The sequence below is a fragment of the Kwoniella newhampshirensis genome, chromosome 14 (assembly GCF_039105145.1).
Source record: "Kwoniella newhampshirensis strain CBS 13917 chromosome 14, whole genome shotgun sequence".
Taxonomy (NCBI): Eukaryota; Fungi; Basidiomycota; class Tremellomycetes; order Tremellales; family Cryptococcaceae; genus Kwoniella; species Kwoniella newhampshirensis.
The window spans coordinates 1-17,742 of NC_089967.1; the positions used below are offsets into that span (position 1 = coordinate 1).

The 17,742-nt window shown below is 51.2% G+C and overlaps 8 protein-coding genes across 8 annotated transcripts; 4 read left to right on the forward strand and 4 right to left on the reverse strand.

The window, feature by feature from the left end:
• Positions 1-2,451: 2,451 nt before the first annotated feature.
• IAR55_006362 (uncharacterized protein) lies at positions 2,452-3,774 on the forward strand (the record flags this gene model as incomplete). Its single annotated transcript, XM_066949446.1, has 3 exons — positions 2,452-2,758; positions 2,870-2,965; positions 3,035-3,774. The coding sequence occupies 3 exons, from the start codon at positions 2,452-2,454 to the stop codon at positions 3,772-3,774; spliced, it is 1,143 nt and encodes a 380-aa protein (XP_066799740.1).
• A 610-nt stretch (positions 3,775-4,384) lies between these two features.
• On the reverse strand, positions 4,385-5,392 carry IAR55_006363 (uncharacterized protein; the record flags this gene model as incomplete). The annotated part of the gene is made up of 5 exons (XM_066949447.1): positions 4,385-4,577; positions 4,643-4,919; positions 4,977-5,141; positions 5,193-5,270; positions 5,374-5,392. The coding sequence occupies 5 exons, from the start codon at positions 5,390-5,392 to the stop codon at positions 4,385-4,387; spliced, it is 732 nt and encodes a 243-aa protein (XP_066799741.1).
• Positions 5,393-5,973: 581 nt separating this feature from the next.
• IAR55_006364 (uncharacterized protein) lies at positions 5,974-6,775 on the reverse strand (the record flags this gene model as incomplete). Its single annotated transcript, XM_066949448.1, has 3 exons — positions 5,974-6,139; positions 6,195-6,477; positions 6,532-6,775. 3 exons carry the CDS (start codon positions 6,773-6,775, stop codon positions 5,974-5,976), a joined length of 693 nt encoding a protein of 230 aa, XP_066799742.1.
• A 549-nt stretch (positions 6,776-7,324) lies between these two features.
• IAR55_006365 (uncharacterized protein) lies at positions 7,325-8,532 on the forward strand (the record flags this gene model as incomplete). Its single annotated transcript, XM_066949449.1, has 4 exons — positions 7,325-7,395; positions 7,471-7,619; positions 7,674-8,020; positions 8,077-8,532. The coding sequence occupies 4 exons, from the start codon at positions 7,325-7,327 to the stop codon at positions 8,530-8,532; spliced, it is 1,023 nt and encodes a 340-aa protein (XP_066799743.1).
• A 217-nt stretch (positions 8,533-8,749) lies between these two features.
• IAR55_006366 (uncharacterized protein) lies at positions 8,750-9,682 on the forward strand (the record flags this gene model as incomplete). Its single annotated transcript, XM_066949450.1, has 5 exons — positions 8,750-8,875; positions 8,956-9,011; positions 9,073-9,218; positions 9,273-9,472; positions 9,533-9,682. The coding sequence occupies 5 exons, from the start codon at positions 8,750-8,752 to the stop codon at positions 9,680-9,682; spliced, it is 678 nt and encodes a 225-aa protein (XP_066799744.1).
• Positions 9,683-10,056: 374 nt separating this feature from the next.
• Positions 10,057-12,801, reverse strand: IAR55_006367 (uncharacterized protein; the record flags this gene model as incomplete). The annotated part of the gene is made up of 17 exons (XM_066949451.1): positions 10,057-10,092; positions 10,144-10,366; positions 10,424-10,478; positions 10,538-10,592; positions 10,641-10,928; positions 10,985-11,107; positions 11,158-11,214; positions 11,265-11,275; positions 11,329-11,403; positions 11,461-11,584; positions 11,641-11,672; positions 11,766-11,784; positions 11,840-11,969; positions 12,021-12,088; positions 12,135-12,251; positions 12,304-12,395; positions 12,450-12,801. The coding sequence occupies 17 exons, from the start codon at positions 12,799-12,801 to the stop codon at positions 10,057-10,059; spliced, it is 1,857 nt and encodes a 618-aa protein (XP_066799745.1).
• A 986-nt stretch (positions 12,802-13,787) lies between these two features.
• On the reverse strand, positions 13,788-16,083 carry IAR55_006368 (uncharacterized protein; the record flags this gene model as incomplete). The annotated part of the gene is made up of 15 exons (XM_066949452.1): positions 13,788-13,966; positions 14,020-14,139; positions 14,191-14,313; positions 14,390-14,521; positions 14,571-14,604; positions 14,657-14,700; positions 14,759-14,889; positions 15,079-15,139; positions 15,194-15,249; positions 15,300-15,334; positions 15,386-15,488; positions 15,546-15,613; positions 15,663-15,717; positions 15,765-15,858; positions 16,044-16,083. 15 exons carry the CDS (start codon positions 16,081-16,083, stop codon positions 13,788-13,790), a joined length of 1,275 nt encoding a protein of 424 aa, XP_066799746.1.
• A 1,216-nt stretch (positions 16,084-17,299) lies between these two features.
• On the forward strand, positions 17,300-17,705 carry IAR55_006369 (uncharacterized protein; the record flags this gene model as incomplete). The annotated part of the gene is made up of 3 exons (XM_066949453.1): positions 17,300-17,395; positions 17,489-17,626; positions 17,694-17,705. 3 exons carry the CDS (start codon positions 17,300-17,302, stop codon positions 17,703-17,705), a joined length of 246 nt encoding a protein of 81 aa, XP_066799747.1.
• Positions 17,706-17,742: the final 37 nt, after the last annotated feature.

Genomic DNA, 17,742 nt, shown 5'->3' on the forward strand with positions numbered 1-17,742 from the left:
CCTAACCCCCTAACCCCTAACCCCCTAACCCCTAACCCCCTAACCCCTAACCCCTAACCCCTAACCCCTAACCCCTAACCCCTAACCCCTAACCCCCTAACCCCTAACCCCCAACCCCTAACCCCTAACCCCTAACCCCTAACCCTAACCCCTAACCCCTAACCCCCTAACCCCTAACCCCTAACCCCTAACCCCCTAACCCCTAACCCCTAACCCCTAACCCCTAACCCCTAACCCCTAACCCCTAACCCCTAACCCCTAACCCCTAACCCCTAACCCCTAACCCCTAACCCCTAACCCCTAACCCCTAACCCCTAACCCCTAACCCTCCGCAACGAATAGCCGCTCAAAGGTCTCATATCCCCCCATCCAAAGAATTCGGAAAGGCTTTTGTCGACATATTCCATGCAATGCCTTAAATATGTCACCCGGTTAATAAACAACCCCTTACCCGTTCCAAAGAATTCGGAATGGGTTTTTACGCTCTTTTGCTATGCTACATTACGTATACAAATACGACTTCTAGACCGATGCATTGTAGGAACATCACCATGGGCTGCATGGCGCAATACATCACTGAAGAACACTGTATAAAGCTGCATGACAGTCGCTCCGGTCGAGTGCATATCGTGGTATGGCCAATGCACGAAGAATCAACTTTGGTTGGTATGGCGAATGTATCTACGGGAGATACTGATGTACAATCTGTACCTTGGGCTTCTCACGGACCGGTTGAGTACAGCATACATGCGACTCACCCGCGCTTTCCTCATTCTTCGGAAGGGGAGAGAGGAGCGATGTCCCATAAGTCCTGCCCACGCCATCACCAGCGTCTGTCATGGACGGATTGACGGGAACTGTATCATCTCACTACCCCCGCTTTCCTCATTTTTCGGAAGGGGAGAGAGGTACAATATCTCATAGTACCTACCCACGCTGTCATCACCATCATCTCACTACCCCCCCTTTCCTCATTTTTCGGAAGGAGGAAGAGGAGGTGTACGAGGCAATGATGTGTTGCAGAGTCGGTTTCCATCGTCAAATGACATGGTCGACCCTCAATTCCGAATTCAATTCTCAGTCACTGAGGAGGGAGGCTCCACGGCTTAGGCAATGATGTGCTACAGAGTCGGTTTCCATCGTCAAATGACATGGTCGACCCTCAATTCCGAATTCAATTCTCAGTCACTGAGGAGGGAGGCTCCACGGCTTAGACAATGTACCCCCCTTGACGCAAATATATACTGTATATACTATATAATCTCCCCTGCTTCCCCCTCATTCTAATTGCCTCTGGTCAAATTCTCGTGACTACCATGTCCTGGCACAACCCCATTGTCCCAAGCGGGCGTGGGTTAGGCACAGCCCCATTGTCCCAGGCAGGCGTCGGTTAGGCACAACCCCATTGTCCCAGGCGGGCGTGGGTTAAAGAAGAGGAGAGATGTGAGAAGTGATGAGACAGTTGGTTTCCATGGGCAAGTGACATGGTTTGCCACCAATTCCGATTTCAATTCCAGGTCACCTGGAACAGAGGCCCCACGGCTTAGCCTTATTTGACTCTTCCACAATGGTAATTGTCCGAGCCTCGCCCGACTCTGACGAGCCAAGAACCCCGCCCCTAGCTAGTTGTCCAAACTCGTATGCACTACACCGCGCGCGGCGAGAGAAGCCACCGCGTCCCGATTGGATGTCAAAGTATGCCGAACAGGTCGTCGGGAAGTTTCAGGATTATGGGACTAGAGCGACGCCATAATGCTGTTGCCGAACGCGCCTTATCTTCGTTAGATTGTCGGTTAACAGGTGTTGCATGGCTGCGCCGCCTCCGCTCTTCCGCTCATCCGCCCGTCTCTCCGGCTTTTCTTGATCTCCGGACGGAAGGCCAGGATACGCAACGTTGGTACTGTTCATATACCGCAGGCTCACGACCGGAGAAGGGGTTCCTTAGCGGCAGACGAAATCGAGGTATTTGTCACTACCTAAGCGATACTTTCCACTTTGGGAATCGACTATTGGTAGTTCGCTTTTGGTATCTTGGCGGGACAAATCTTGTTACATTCAGTTCCCCAGGCGTTTGGTGACCTTATCGCGTCACGGCGCACCAGCCAGGTTTCCTCCCATCTCCTCTCACCCCACCGGACTCCGTGGCCCCCTTTCCTCTTTCCCCAGTAAAAGACCTGAGACGAGTATTCAATCCCGCCCCGACCTACCGAGGGCTTTGTGCTTGCCCAGTCCCGCCAGGATCGTTTCCCAATCCCTGAACGCGGCCGAAAAATCAGGATTACCGATTGAATCAGACGGGGATCAATAACACCAAACCTACAGTTGCTCGAGATTAGCCGAGCCCCTACGACAGACGGCATAACAATTCGAGTCTCCTTCATCTACAACATCTTTAACATCTTTCTAAACACGCACTTCGAAATCTTCAACAGTTTGCTAGCACCGTCAATCATGTCCGAACCCCTGATCAACGTCGCCTTTGTAGGATATGGCTACACCACCCGTGTGTTCCACCTGCCCGCCGTAAAGTGTACGACGGGCTACAACATCTACGCCTTTGTGCAGAGACAGGAGTTCCCGATCGACAAGAGGACTGGTAAACCCGCGCCGAGCTGTAAGGATGATTACCCAGACGCGATCAGGTACTCCTCCATGGAGGACATGCTCAAGGATGAAAAAGTCGAGTTGGTCGTCGTCGTCACGCCGGGGGAGAGTCATGCCGAGTTGTGCATACAGTCTTTGGAGGCGGGGAAAAATGGTGAGTTACATGGCAAGCTAGTTTTGGGGGTTCTCCTCCTTCGGTGCTCGCCAGAGCGTTGCTGGTGGGGAAATGCCAGTGTCGGGAGTCTCGCTGATCCAACTTCATCAGTCATCGTAGAAAAGCCATTCGCCATGAGCGTGGCCGAAGCAGATAAAGTCCTCGACGCTCAAAAAGCGAGCGGAAAGGTGTTGAGCGTCTTCCAGAGTGAGTGGCATTCAGCCTGCCATACCCCTCTCTGCGTGCTGGGGTTGATCACCTATCTCTTCCTTGCAGGCCGTCGATACGATTCCTGTTTCCGTACGGTCGAGAAAATTGTCAAATCCGGTACACTGGGTCCCATCACATCTGCACAAATCCGATATGACCTGAATAACGCCGTCTGGGCACGTAGCGACCCTAATCCGGACTACATCCCGGGAAGCGGCATCATGGTGGGGATAGGCAGTCATTCCATTGATCAGGCGCTCCAACTGTTCGGTACCCCATCCCACGTCACCGGATTCTACCGCTCTCTCCGTGGTATCAAGTCCAAAACGGACGACACGTACATGATCGTGCTCCGATATGATGACACGCATCCGGATTTACAGGTCATAATCGGGACTGAACTCGTCTCGGTCATGCCTAACCAGTTGAGATACTTTGTGAGGGGTCGAGAAGGGTCTTTCATCAAGTTTGGGGAGGATCCGCAAGAGGAACAGAGGATTGGTGGGATGGCGTTTGATGATGAGAAACTTGGATGGGAAGATGAGGATCGTTGGGGCGTGTTGAACACAAAGACAAAGGTCAATGACGATCAGGTGGTGGTGAAGGAACTCTGGGGAGGGGATGTCTGGACGGGGAAAATCAAGAGTGAGAGAGGGAGGGGTGCGGATTACTATGCTGATCTGGCACTTGCCCTGAGAGGCAAGGGGCCTCTGGTGGTGAACCCCAAACAGTCACGGGATGGGTTGAAGGTCATGGAATTGGCGAGGGAGAGTTTTGATACGGGAAGGACGCTGGCTTTTGATTAGGTGCAGATGCCATCCTAATTTGCCCGTAAGAGATCGCATGTAAATATGATCATCGTTTCCATACACGCTATGCCGTCTATCTGTACTCTTACGAGACAATCCTCATCCAGGCCTCCCCGAATCCCGCTACGATCTCGCTTGAGACTCTCACCTAATCGTCCGCCAAACCCTTCGCGTCGACGTAAGTTACCAACCAGGGACACCCAAACTACTCCTTCGCCTAACAAGTAACGCACCACAGCGAAGGGTTTGTAGACTCGATGTGCTTCTGGTCGAGGCTGGGATAGAATGGAAGCATAATCCTCTATCAGCGCATCAATCTTGATCGTTCACCGACTCTTTCTGGCTCAAACCGACCACACGGACTACCTGATCGCCAAGCGGACATTTGAGAGTCTCCAGAGCGATGTACAGCCGACTAGAGGACGGAAGAGAAAAGGGATCAACCTGGAGACTATAAGAACTTGTGTACGGGCGAAAACACTTTCAGGCTCCTCGCCGGCTCAACTTGCCTCGAAGTGATCAAGAAAGGGGTTGTGCAATATATAGGTGAGTTACGTTACATATCCCCCGACGCCACGTCCGACGCCGCTTTTCATCCTCAACGTGTCTAAAACGCAATTTCTCTTGGCCCCATGGCGTTCCAGAATCCTCTGGGCTTTTCCACCTTGACAGCCTCGTGGACGTGCTTCAAGATGTCTGCAGCAGCTTTGTCAATTGGCGCGGCGAGCTTCAGGATTTCTGGAGGTGTTCCCAAATCCGTCGCGAACTTCAAAGCTCCTTCAGTCGCTACGAAGCCCGGACTAACACATACTTCAGCTTGTATCATTCCACACCTTGCGTCGCCGGCGAGTCGAATGAGACTCACTCGATGGGGAAGATGACGAGATCCGGATTCTCCTCCCGGAGTTTGACGGTCAGAGAGTTTAGGGCGGCCTTGGTCACGCAATAGGCGCCAGCCGGTCCGGGGAGCATTTCCGCAATGGAGCCATGACTGGAAGATACGGCGACGAACTTGCCGAATGTCTTTTTGAGGAGGTGCCGGACACTTTGGAAGAGGACCAAAGGGCCAACTGTGTTGACTTTGAAAGTTTCCAGGAACTCGGGGATCTCGATCTCTGACATGGAGATGGCGTTGCCGATTCCTGCGAAGGCGCCGTTAGCCGCGTCATCTTTCGCATTCAAGCGCGACGACTACCGACCGGCAACAGCGATGACGACGTCAAGTTTCCCTGCCTTCTCCTCGATCGACTTCGCCGCCGCTTTGTTGAGTTGTATATCTGCGGACTCGAGTGCGATTGGAATAACCTTATCAGGGTGGGCAGTCGCCAGAGTCGACAGGTCTTTGCTGGATGGATTCCTCGCGCCTGTGGTATACTCAGTCAGAGGTCACGGAGAACCGCACGAAGGGCACGTACCAGCGAAGACGATAGTGTCGGGGGCGGAAGCGAGGGCTTGGACCAAACCAAAGCCTATCCCGCGGCTCCCGCCGGTGACTGAGTGTGATCAGCAATCGGCGGGAATAAGTCATAGATGTCGAGGCATGGGTGATCCAACATGGGCATCTCTCCGGCTGATTGTGGTGAAGGTGCCGCTTACCGAGATAGACAGTGGGCATCTTAATGTTCGAAGAAGAAGGTCTGTCACCAGTGCAGTTTGGTAGTCAACCGTTGTCACGATACTTGAGGTAGCGGGAAAGGAATAAGAATCCAGATCCCTCGTGTATCTAATCGAACCCCATAACGAGTGACATTCCTTTCTGAACGTGACTACCGCTGAAGAAGGCCGACTGAAAGAGCCCGACATGCTTATTAATGTGGAGTAAGCTTAGCGAGCAGATGGTCCTGCTGTAATTGAGGAACCTTCCGAGATGGCCGGCGAATTGCAGACGTCACGTGTTTCTGAAGTCACTCTGCTTCATCAAGATCAAGGCGCAAAGGGTATTCCCGTCATTTGTGAGTGCATTATTATTAAATGAGAAGTTTCGTGCCGTAGGTGTGGAACCCGTAAGATGATGTGACGGACGGAGAGCTAGGGAGTGCCGGTGGCGTCGAATCGCTACCTGAGACTGCAAATCAGAGCTCAGAATATACGATCGGATGCATGACGATGGTCCGATCTACCTTCGAAGAGGGCCGTCAACCTTGGCATCTCTACCTGCGGAACATTTCCATTGTACGTGCCCTTCATAAGACGTGACTATTCATTGGCAAAGTCCTTGTATCCGACATGTTCAACAAATGTCTGCAGCCACGCACCCTGCGTCTTGGTGTTGGCTAATTCCCAAAACAATCTCGCATGAGCTTCGCCGGAGACGCGGTACTTGGGGGTTCCGTCTGCCTTGCGTTCGTCTGCGTAATAGAATCTTCACCGCGTCAATCTTCCGTGTTCGGTTATTTATGATGATGATATGTACTCACTTGTACCCACGATCTTTGTAAGCTGTCGATGAAGCCCATATCATGTGAGCAGCGCCAGATTTGCCGACACCCTGGGAGATGAATCTTGGGAGGATCGCGACATTCAGAACATTGCCGGTGTAAATAAAGGTGCGAGCGGCAGACGCTTCAAGCTCTGCGAAACCCAAGACGGCTTGTTGCGCGGCAACGAATGCACTGTGGATGTTGATGGATATGTCGCGTGCGAAATCGCTGTAGGTCAGGGCAAAGGGGTCTTCTGCAGGTGTCAAGGTGGACGCGCTGACTGATAGGCAGAAGCGTCAGCTGTGCTGCGGCCTTGTTGTGGGCACCAACTCACCATTGTAGACAACAACGCTGGGGATACCAAAGACTTTCTTCACCTTTTCAAAAGCATCCACTACGTCGTTCGTCTTGGTAAAGTCGCTCGGAATATTCAAGTGGGTGTCAGTACTATTGGCCTCTTTCACAGAGCGAGCGGCCACGGCGACCTTGTAGCCATTGGAGGCAAAGGTGCGAGCGACAGCGTGGCCGATATTGGGACCGGCGCCGAGGATGAGGACAACGGGAGCTTTGGCGGCCATATTCGTGAAGGAGATATGTTCGTTTCACTTGTCCTTGGCTTGGTGGAAAGGAGACTATCGCCGAAGTGCGGACAACCTTTTGGCATTCTCAACGTTATATGTGCTGAACGTAGGCGACGAATCATTAACTGTGATACATACGGTCAGTCAGCTGGAGCAATGAGCTAGGTGAAGCGGGTTTTCGCCGGACACGCGTCATTTCGCTGAACCGCCTGTTCACGCTTTTGCTCAGCTACTCAAGCGGGCGCCGACATCGAACGCTGCTAGGACAACAACGCTAGGCAACACAGTCTGTCGGTATACACCCGACACGCAAGACGACGAGGAAGAAGACAAACGCGCGTGAATTCGCCGGAGCTTAGCCTTGACCTGTAAAGAGGTTCAGCTCGAAATCCTAACTTACTCAGCTGCAGCGGTATTTCGCCGCAGACACAGTGCTTCGGTCAGCGGTGAGACTAGAATCACGATGTATATATGGTTCCTCGATGTTGAATGAGCATCATCTCTCCTTAACTCGACCGCTGATCCGACACTCACCTCGATAAGATGATGCCAAGCATGAATAGGCTCCAACAAGGTGACACTGTTCTTGTCACCGGTGCAACCGGTTTGATCGGATCGTAGGTCCTCCTATGTGGATGTCGAACGTCAACTCACAGCCCATATCAGCTCTACCGTCGACGCATGATCTCCAGAGGCTTCAAGATACGAGGCGTAACGCGCGACGTCGGCAAGACAAAACCGATGAAGGATATAATCGATCAGATGTACGGTCCCGGCAAAATCGAATTCGTTCAAGTCAACGACCCTTACCCAGTGGATGCTTATAAAGCGGCTCTCGAGGGTGAGATATTTGTGACATGGACGAGCGCCGCAACGTGCTGATGTTCTTATCAAGGTACCTCTGGACTTATACATCTCGCTGTAGACTTGGGAGCAGTCTTTAACCCCGACGCTTCGGTGGATGACGCAATTGAAAGCGCGACCAATATGGTCCTGGGCCTGCTCAAGACCGCTACCAAGATCCCCCATATGAAGGCCGTAGTCGTTACTTCGTCGAACGGATCCATTTACAACATCGAATACGGAAAGGATATCAACGTATCCCTCAACGATTTCAATGAGAACAGTGTCAAGATGGCTCGAGAAGTGTCTAAAGATCATCCCTACCGAGCGGCATATATCTACTGCGCTGCCAAAGCTCGCTCAGAGCAGGCATTGTGGAAGTGGTTCTCCGAGACGAAGGTACGTACGAAGCTCACGCAGGTCAACGAGGTTAGGGATCGCTGAAAAAGTCGTAGCCGCCGTTCTCGGTCAATACCGTGCTTCCTCACACAACGATCGGGAAGCCGTTCAACCCGGCAGAAGGTGTATACACAACCTCCACATGGTTATCTGAGCTGTTCGATGGAAATGTAAAAAGTCCAGTCGTCGGTTTCCTCGCTCCGGGAAATTGGTTCGTAGATGTTCGAGACTGTGCGATAATTCATGTGGCGGCGCTGCTCGATCCCGACACAAACGGTCAGCGGCTTTGGGCCGCCGGTCAGCCCCCAGTTCACATCAACGAGATTCTCAAGATCTGGCGCGAGGCCTTCCCGAACCATAAAGGCGCACCTGACTTCGACACACCGGCTCAGCCGCTGCAGTTCCTCGATCGAGAGGCTTCGACGAAGCTTTTGCAGAAATACGCTGGCAGGGGCTGGACGCCTTTCAAAGATAGCTTGATCGACAACGTGAAGGATCGTGCCAAGGCATAGACTTAGTCCATGTTGTCGCTTTGAGCCCAATCGCTAGCATGCATTTCGATTAGCAAGCTTGATCCGAGATGTGTCCCTAGTCAGGCTTGAGCTATATTGGGAGCGGGTTCAGGGTCATTCGCAACAAGCCGAGAGGTCGGAGCTCCACTTGTTGACCTGAATGTTAGTTCTTTTGTGCTCTTCTGTTTCTACCTTCACAACAACATCGTCCGACACCATGAATCCTACTACTGACGTGCCGGTACTGGAGTGGGATGAGATCAACGATGAGCCTTATATCGTGCTGCCAGGTAAACCTGACTTCCGATTGACGCCGCTGCGTTCTTCAGACGTACAGGATTGGGTGAGTACGCTGGCTGTTACTGTCTCGAGGACCTGTTTCCTTCTGCCTTTCTGAAATGACCTCACGCTGACTTGGTATAGTGGGAACTGTTCAACAGCCCAGCTATATCGGCTAACTCCATTAGAAATCCTAAGCCGTGAGCAGCGGGGATCTGGAGACTGCTGGTCTTTACCGCTGACACTCACGCATCTACTTAGCTTTCCCAAAGAGCTGGCAGCCAAACAAGTGGACACTAGGTCGGCGGCGGCACGGCCTTTTGTGGATAGGTTGCGAGCAGGTGCAAAGGTCTTGAATGGCAGTCCATTCGACGCTATTCGAGAGCACGCCAGCGGGAAGTTGATCGGTACGCGTGCTCAACTGTCCGAGAACCAGTCAACCAGGACTGACCTCGAATCAGGCGACATACACATTTATCTGTCGGATAACAAAGTACCTCCGATTGAACCACGGTCGGACCTAGACTGGGTTAATGAGACCTGGGACATCGGATACAACATGTCGCCTGCGTATGAAGGCAAGGGGCTGATGAAGGCGGCGACGAGGGCTCTGCTTGATGGCTACCTTATGCCGTACATGAAGCTGAGACAAATTTCCGCGGTACGTTCCGGTGTTACCCATGCTCTGTCTTATCATGTCCGAGCGCTAATTTTATACTAGGGCTCGCGAGACACCAACTCAGCATCTCATGCTGTTTTGCGCAGGTCAGGCTTTGTCGAGGTATACCGATACTCCCGAACCCTTCCCCCAGAGCTCGGAGGATCGACTGTAAAGGCGGTCAAGTTCAAATGCGTCCTTCCCGCGCAATAACGCATACTTCGACTACCCTTAAAATGCAATGTTTAGAGGCTTTGTGTGCGCCTCCCTCTTCTTGTCGTCCACTACTGAGATGCTCTTCTTTCCTCAAGCAGACTAATAATGGAAATTAACCGGACCCTCGCGTTCTACAACGTCGCAATCCAAGATTACCAAAATACAACGAACCAGGTGGCAACATGTGTTGTGAGCTGATCGCGACCAGAAAGTGGAACTGCGGGAAATTGAGCCAGGATGAGGTAAGAACGAGCAGGTGTTCGACGATGAAACAAGTCACAGTGATGCTGACTGTTATCTGAAATTTATCGATACATGATGTTTCATTATACAACAAGCTAACTCTGCAGAATCCGCAGACAAAGTTGGCCTTAGCCTACCACGACGACATACATCTGCGCCATGTCCTGCAGGCACGAGTCAGCTGCAGATTGGTGGGACATGCGAGAATGGCTTACCCTGCCATCCTTAACTGGTGTAAAGTGTAACAAACTGATTCTGGAGTACTTCATTCCTGTCTCAGTCATAACATACGCGATGTCGCTGGAAACGTCGCTTTCTTGAGAAGCAACGAGGCCTGCGATTATGGAATGCGTTGTTTGGTTGGAGACGACAGCTCGGATAGTGGACTTGACCGACTGTGTTTCGGCCAGATTCGCACCTGTCAAGATGTCGGAAATGCTGCATTGAAAGGGCTGGTTGGTGTTGATCGTCCTACTGTCAAAGGGATGAACTTACTCCATACGAAGCAAGCGGGAGGACAGACGGTCTTTGTGGGTTCGGATGGGATAGTCTGTATTCGTTGTATCACTCGGTCAGCGTGCTTGACTACGAAGAGGTGTAGTCACTCACGAAGGTAGGAGAGCAGCGAGGGTGTGACATATTGAATGCGACCGCATTTGGCATCCTGCGTATCTGTCAGCGACTGGCACGTCCTGGAAAGTGACGAACATACGAAAACAATCAATTTCGAATGCGCGGCGGAGAAGACAGAAATTCGATCACGGATATGTTCTGGTGTTTCTGCTGTGAACTTTCCCACTGAAGGCTGGGTAGGGCTAGTTTTCACCAGCTTCGATATCCACTTTGATGATTTCATGCCTGGACTGGTTGGCGCTTGTTGTCTATCTGCGGCAAGATTTGGTCCTTGATATGGAACGCTGGCGCTCTTCTTGCTTAACGGTGCTGACGATACCTGTGACATCTGACGCAATGCAGAAGGTCTTTGTAGCTGTGTGTCCGCCTGTCGCTTGACTATTAGCCACATCCAATGTTGATTTGAAGATGATAGAAACTTACACTCTTGACCAGCTCTGCACTGAACTCGAACTCGGCTGCTTTGCTCTCTCCTCTGCTTTTGCCAGATTTTGCGATATCTTGTAATGTCTCGAACGGTCTCGAGGTAGACATGGCTGTCGTAACCTGCAGACTTGTCAGTGTCCAGGACGTTACACCACATCGGCACAGCTTACATCAATCTGAGCACCTAGCAAATACTCGACAGCCCCGCTGGCGCTTTTCAGCGGTATCTGGGAGGTGGGTGTCAATTGAGGATACCTTCCACGACGATCAAACGTACCATGTTCAATACTACAGGCGAGAGATTAGCTATAGCTCAACATAGTTTCAGAAAAGGTACTTACAATTCCAGAATGGACGACCAGTCCTGGTGTAATTCAAGAGCAAGCAACAATGCTCTTGACCCGCCTCGATCGCCGCTACGGTGGAAGATCAGTGTTGACTCAAGTCCATAGGGCCGGTAGACTCGAACGAACCTCGCAAAGCCTGTACTGTACTTTTGTCCGTCTCGGGCCCTTGCAGAAATCGACAATTTCGACCGATCAACAAGCTTCGGGGATATTCCGATAATCGACAAAACCCGTCAGAGATGAGGATGAGCTGTCAGAGGTCAGCTGAGTGACAACACGAAGGGACAGTAGAAACATTTGACTCACAGGTTGATCAGGTAACCGGGGGTCGGCAATGCCTAAGCAGGATTAGCCTTTATCGTGTATGATCAACTCACAAAATACTTCTCCTAGATCCCCTCTCTTGTCGTGCTCCGGGACGAAACGCAGACGAGCTTTGGCTTGTTCCGTCTTTGAAGGGATCAACGCTTGTACACGACAGGATACAAGGACATTATTCGCTTACAAGTCTGCCCGCAATGAAACGCTTGAATTCCATGGCGTAAAGCTTCTGTGTGACGGCGCTCTGAGCCGAGTGCATGCCCAATGAGGCCGAAGCAAGAGCAGGAATACAATCCTGGGGCTTGAAACGCAAACTAAGTGACTGCGATTAGTACAGGCATTTTCGAATTTTCAACCACACTCACGACTGGAAAGCATCTGTTGACCCTTGTTGCTCTCCAAAGTACACATCATACAGTCCAGTACCGACCGCCTTCTCGCGTGTCAGCTATTTTCAGGAAGTGCACGCAAGTACTTACATTGATCTCGTCAAGTAATGCCGCTGATGCACGAATATCTTTGTAATACTTCAGAAGCTGTTTCGATCCAGGTAACCCCTCATCATCCACCCATTGCTCAAATCGGACCAACCCCATCTAGCATCGATCGTAAGCGTTATTCTCGGCGGCGGCAGTGCACGATCCATACCTGGGTTTTCAGAAGATCCTCAAACCGACCGACATTTGCCAAGTCCAGCAGGCCCTGTTCTTCATTCTGGCTGACACCCTTCGAGATCGGTTCTGCGAGTGAAATGAATGAATAATTGAGCTGTACCATCGTGGCATGCGACGTACCACTGGTCCGAGATGGTCTAGCTGCAACATCCTTCTGGTCATTGTCGCCTGACAGAGGTGGGAAATGGGGAATGTCAGAGATGCCAGGTGGGCTCTCCGAACCGACGTGACCGTTGGATGATCCAGTGCTAGGATCGTAACTCAAAGCTTGCATCAAAGAGGTCATCTCCTCATCATTACGATCGTTGACGTTGGCTCCTTCCATACGACCTAGGGCATCGAGCAAGTCCCATACTTCTTCTGCGTCGTCACTGCCCGAAATGGAGGTCGAAGTGTGTGAGGAGGGATGTGTATGATCCGAGACCGAGGTCGAGGCCGATGACGATCCATAGTGGTGAAGACTGGCTGTCATGCTGGTCACGGTTGTTATTGCTCGCAATCGGGATGGGTTGTGACAAGGTGTGTATGTGTATAAAAGGAAGACGTGGGGTGTAAAACATGCACAGATTGATGATGGTGAGTCACCAACCAGCCTTTTGTTTTTCTGTTTTGTAACCGTATTATGTGATTTGGCGTTGTTCCAATTGGCCTTTGCGCCTGAATTGCCTTTTCCGTCTGGTAGTCGTCTGCCGATCTTTCATTCAGGGCGTGGATGGGAAGAGTACCACGCAGCGCATGTGAGAATCGTGTGCGTATGTGGCGTACCCCTGATTTTTTGTATGGCATGATTCTCAGTCCTGCTCGTTATGCCATTTCCGAATGTCGAATGTTCCACCGGGGGGCGACTCCTGCGATCAACCCGTAGTATCGGTAGTCCGGTAGAACACTCGGCTCGGTACAAAGCAGCTTAGGACCCCCATGGCGTGTTTGGCTTCGAGAGTGATATCAATCGACCGTTGTCTCAGTTTGTGCAGTCCGTTTGACGTCACGTTAGTCCCGGTTGACGGCACATTATTCCCGGTGGAATCCTGCTTGTGGGTGTGTGCGAGCTCGGAATATCACGTCGGACTAATCGAGCTCGTTTTTCGAACTGCCTTGTCGGTCTAACAGCCGAAACGGTCTCAGCGACAACAACGGAAAACCAGTTGATCATCGAGTTAGGTACGATCTTCAGAATCACCCCAATTCCGGTCACTGATTGAAATTATTAGGTAACGACTCCCAATGCAGATCCATTCACAATCGCGCCGAGGCATATATCTATCCGTTGGAACATTTCCAGGCATGCAATCAAAGGTGACATTCGGACAGTCAGATTTCTACAGCCACCACATTCCTATCGTTCAATGAGTTAGGCGTCTCAGCCACAATTGTTTGATATTCCCAAAGTCCCTTGAACGAGGAAGTCTCGAACCTGCCCCATGCGCCTCCAAGGCAAGCCGATCGAAACGAATACGCCTAGGCGCCAGGTGTTCGGACCTCCGTGACAGGGTACCCAGTCTCCAATTTGACCTTGCCATCTTCTGAGGACGGACACCTCTCAATATCGTAATCTTCTCGGGCCTCCACTTTACCTCTTAGGTCTCTTGCGTGAAAGACCTTTATGATGATCAATAGGACCAGCGAGATGAGTACGACTGCAAATGGCCTCTCAGCTTCTGCTGCTTTTTACGTCCCAGGTCGCACTTACATGCGAAATCAGTAGGGAACCCTTTGCGAAAGCTGGGCGAGTCCGTCTGCTTGAAGATTAAGAGCGGGATCCACGCGCTCATCACGTATTGCAATCCGTTCGCCATGCCGATCACCAACGCTGTCGTCAGAGTTATGAGCCAAGCCGACAACCCTTTAGCCGAGCACTCACCACGTTCTAGAGGGTCAGATGAACAGATCTCCATGAACCAGGAGTAGATGACGGCCGTCATGAGCTGAACACCCAAAGTCATGAAAGCGAATTGCTTCAAGTGGATCGAGTAGGGCCATACAGCTAGGATACCGCAAGGAATTGCGCCAAAAAGCATAGGGCCTGCCGGATCAGCACTACCCGGGCCTCCTCGACTTACCAAAAGTGAACCAAAACCGACTACCAGTGTAGTCGCTAAGAAAGCCCCAGGCCAGGGTTGTTACTGCCTGAATGATCGAAACAAAGGTGGGCAAAATATTGATCATCTCAACGGAGTATTTGTGGGTAGATTCTGCATCGGAGTCAGCGAAGCTCGACGACTGCCATCCTTGGTCACTCACTGAGATAGATGGAAAAGTAGCCCGATCCCGCACACTGTGTTATTGTATCAATTTTGCCTCGCAGCCTCGATCGACTTCTAGCTTACACTAAGACCGTAAAAGATGTAAGTGAGGGGGAGGACATAGATAGCTAAGATGACATCAGCCGATTGCCAAGTGGTCTCGAAGCAAATCTCTTCGATACTGACGCCAGTTCGAGAAAATCCTCTTGAGAGCCGCAATTTGGAACACACCGTCTGACTGCACTCGTTTGACTCGTGCCATGCGGTTTCGGGCCAGCACAAGCTCATCTTCTGTTAGGAACCATCGCTTTTCGGAGCTTGGATAATCGGGAAGCACGAAAAAGATCAATAAGCCGCATGGCATAGTGATGATCTGGTGTAGAATTATAGGTCAACGAATGACGGTCAACGATTTAATCTGACATCGGCATTGAATACATACACCGCATATGATGCTGTCAAGCATGACCGTTAGCCATGCATGTCATATTAAAGTTTGGGCTTACTAGAGCCATCGCCAACCCTCCATGCCGCCTGCCTCGTTCAGATTTTTGTATACAGCAGCCTCTGTGAGTGATTGGTCAGGAGGATCATTGGCGCAGATGCGTCAGATTAACCTACGCATGTAGCCCGCAAAAGCTGTGCCTGCCGGAGCAGTGAAATGGAAGATCGCTGTGCTAGAAATCTATGAGCACGATGCCCGAAGCACAGCACGACCAATGCATACCGTTTAGCGAGCTCAGCAGGGGTGTACCAGGAACCCTGTCTTGGAGTCAGCTGCGTATATCGCTCTCCCGAAAATCGACAACGCACCAAGAGATATACACCAACTGGGAAGAATGCACTCTCGGTAATCCCGACCATGAATCGCAGAGCATACATCGTATTGGTTTTACGGACACCGGCTTGAGCGAAGCTACCGTCGAGATATCAGTATGCGTCCCACAGGACTTCAGCTTTGCGCGTAACTTACGTGAAAGTCGCCCAGGCAATCTCGCAGAATGCAAGCCAAAGAGAGGGTCGGACTTTTTGCACGACGAGCTAGAGATGACCGTCAGTGGATATTATGCATAAGTAGCATCACACATACAGTTGAAGGGATTTGCATTATAGCATATGCGGCGGTGTACAGAGAAGTCGCATAGCTGGATAGGCTTAGCACTCGGTGGACATTGACATATACATTACCCACGTGTATTGGTTGCCTGTCCACCCCAGCTCCTCTTTCAAACCACTGACATAGGCGTTATTCAAATTCGACTGGTCCAAGTACTTGTTGAAGAAGCCTTAATACGGTCAGCTGCGGACACTCTGCTATACTCACCGAGACACAAGCAGGTCAACATGGCTGTATCCAGCTTCCAGAGAAGGCGTCGTTCTGCTGGGGATTTCAGATGGGAATCGCTATCCCACACAAAGCTGCGGAATCCATGCCATACCGTCCTTTTAGTAGGGGGGTTGACATCCCCACTAGTAGGATTGACATTGTCGACATCAAGCGCGACCGACATTGTTAAATGTTCGACCTGTGAGAGGCTTAAGAGGTCAGAGGCTTTGCTTCACATGCCTGGCTTTTAAAGTCCGTCGCCTTGACGGGCTTCGCCGTGGACGCCCTGCTCTTATCGATCACGACAAAGCACCTCAGGATGCTGGGATTGACCCACTTTCCCGTACAGTCGTTTCCTTCGTGCCACTCGCGCTACATTGCGTGATGACTGTAATCGGTACTCGCCGCAGTATCCTGTCGCAAATAGCCGCTAGTCCTGTTTTAGCTCGATTCTGACATCAACAGAAACATCTGACGATAAGCTTGTGTCTGTTAGGCCTAATCTCGACTTCTGATCGCAGGTTTTCAACTTGTGATTCTAGTCGCATTGGATATTAGTGTATCGTGATACGCCTACCGGACTGATAAGCAGCTCTGTGGATCAGTATGACTTATCCTCACGATCCCACACTAATCAAGGTGTAAGTTTGGAGTCCGTGATTTTTCCGATATCAACAGCGTTTAAGAGTGGATCAACTATTCAGGTCACTTTGGGTCTACGGCCGGTGTCGGTTCGAATACACCCGACTGAAACCTCGACCATTAGCATGCGATGACCTCATGAGACAGTTGACCGTGTGAACAGGACGCAAGGCGACGGATGGGGTCTTTCGATCTTGAACGATGTAGCGATTCCCATACACGATCCAGTCAGAATCAGGCGACTGCTATCCCCGATTCACATGCTTACACTCTCACCGCGACGCGCGTCCAGAAATGTGTGGCAACTGATCTTTTTGAGCGGGGTGGAAGGCACCTGTACGTACCCTGGAATCAAGCTGAAATCAAGTTGGAACGCTTCCGCGTCCTCAGTTCATGTCGTAATACGAATGCGACAACGTCTTACGCCATACGTGATTTGATTTCGCATACCACCATGGATGAATACTCGTGCCGGATCTGTGACGTGCGCGGCCTTCTGGGACGGCACGGATCGAACACATTTGAGCTGGCGATGGCGAAGTATGGGACGAGCAGTCTTTACCATCGAGACACTCGTCATGAGTTGCTTGAGCCAAGGCCGGATATCGAACCTCGAACGCGCATCGATGCTCTAAGCCGGGCTGGGAATTGACATATATAGCAGTCTCTCATCAGAGCGAAATACCTCTGGCCCACACAATCGAAACCAGAACCTCCTTTCAATAAGTCAAACCAACTTAACCCACAACAATCACAATATGTCCAACGCCGTCGACCCCCAGAATCAGTCCGCCGTTCCCACCAAGGTGCAGGAGGCTGTTCCCAAGAGTGTTGAGGAGGGTCTCCCGGACTCTGTAAGTTCTGTCTGACTGAAGCTCTGTACGTCCAACAATTGCTCGTGCTGATCTCATTCCCCTTTTCTTCCTGCAACTCCATACCCCCTTCAGATCCACAACACCGACCCCTCCAAGGATGAGCGATATGTTTCTCACGCCACCGGTGATTCCATCGTTCCCGAGGCTATCCAGAAGGCTGTTCCCGAAGGACTCGAGCGAGCTCTTCCCGATGCTATTCATGACACCTCTGTGAGTCAGGCCGACCTTCGTATACAAAAATGCCTGTGTAGCAATGTTAATGGTCTTCACGTTACAGCGACAGGTTTAAGGAACAGCAGTTCTAATGTTAGCCGGATACATGAATT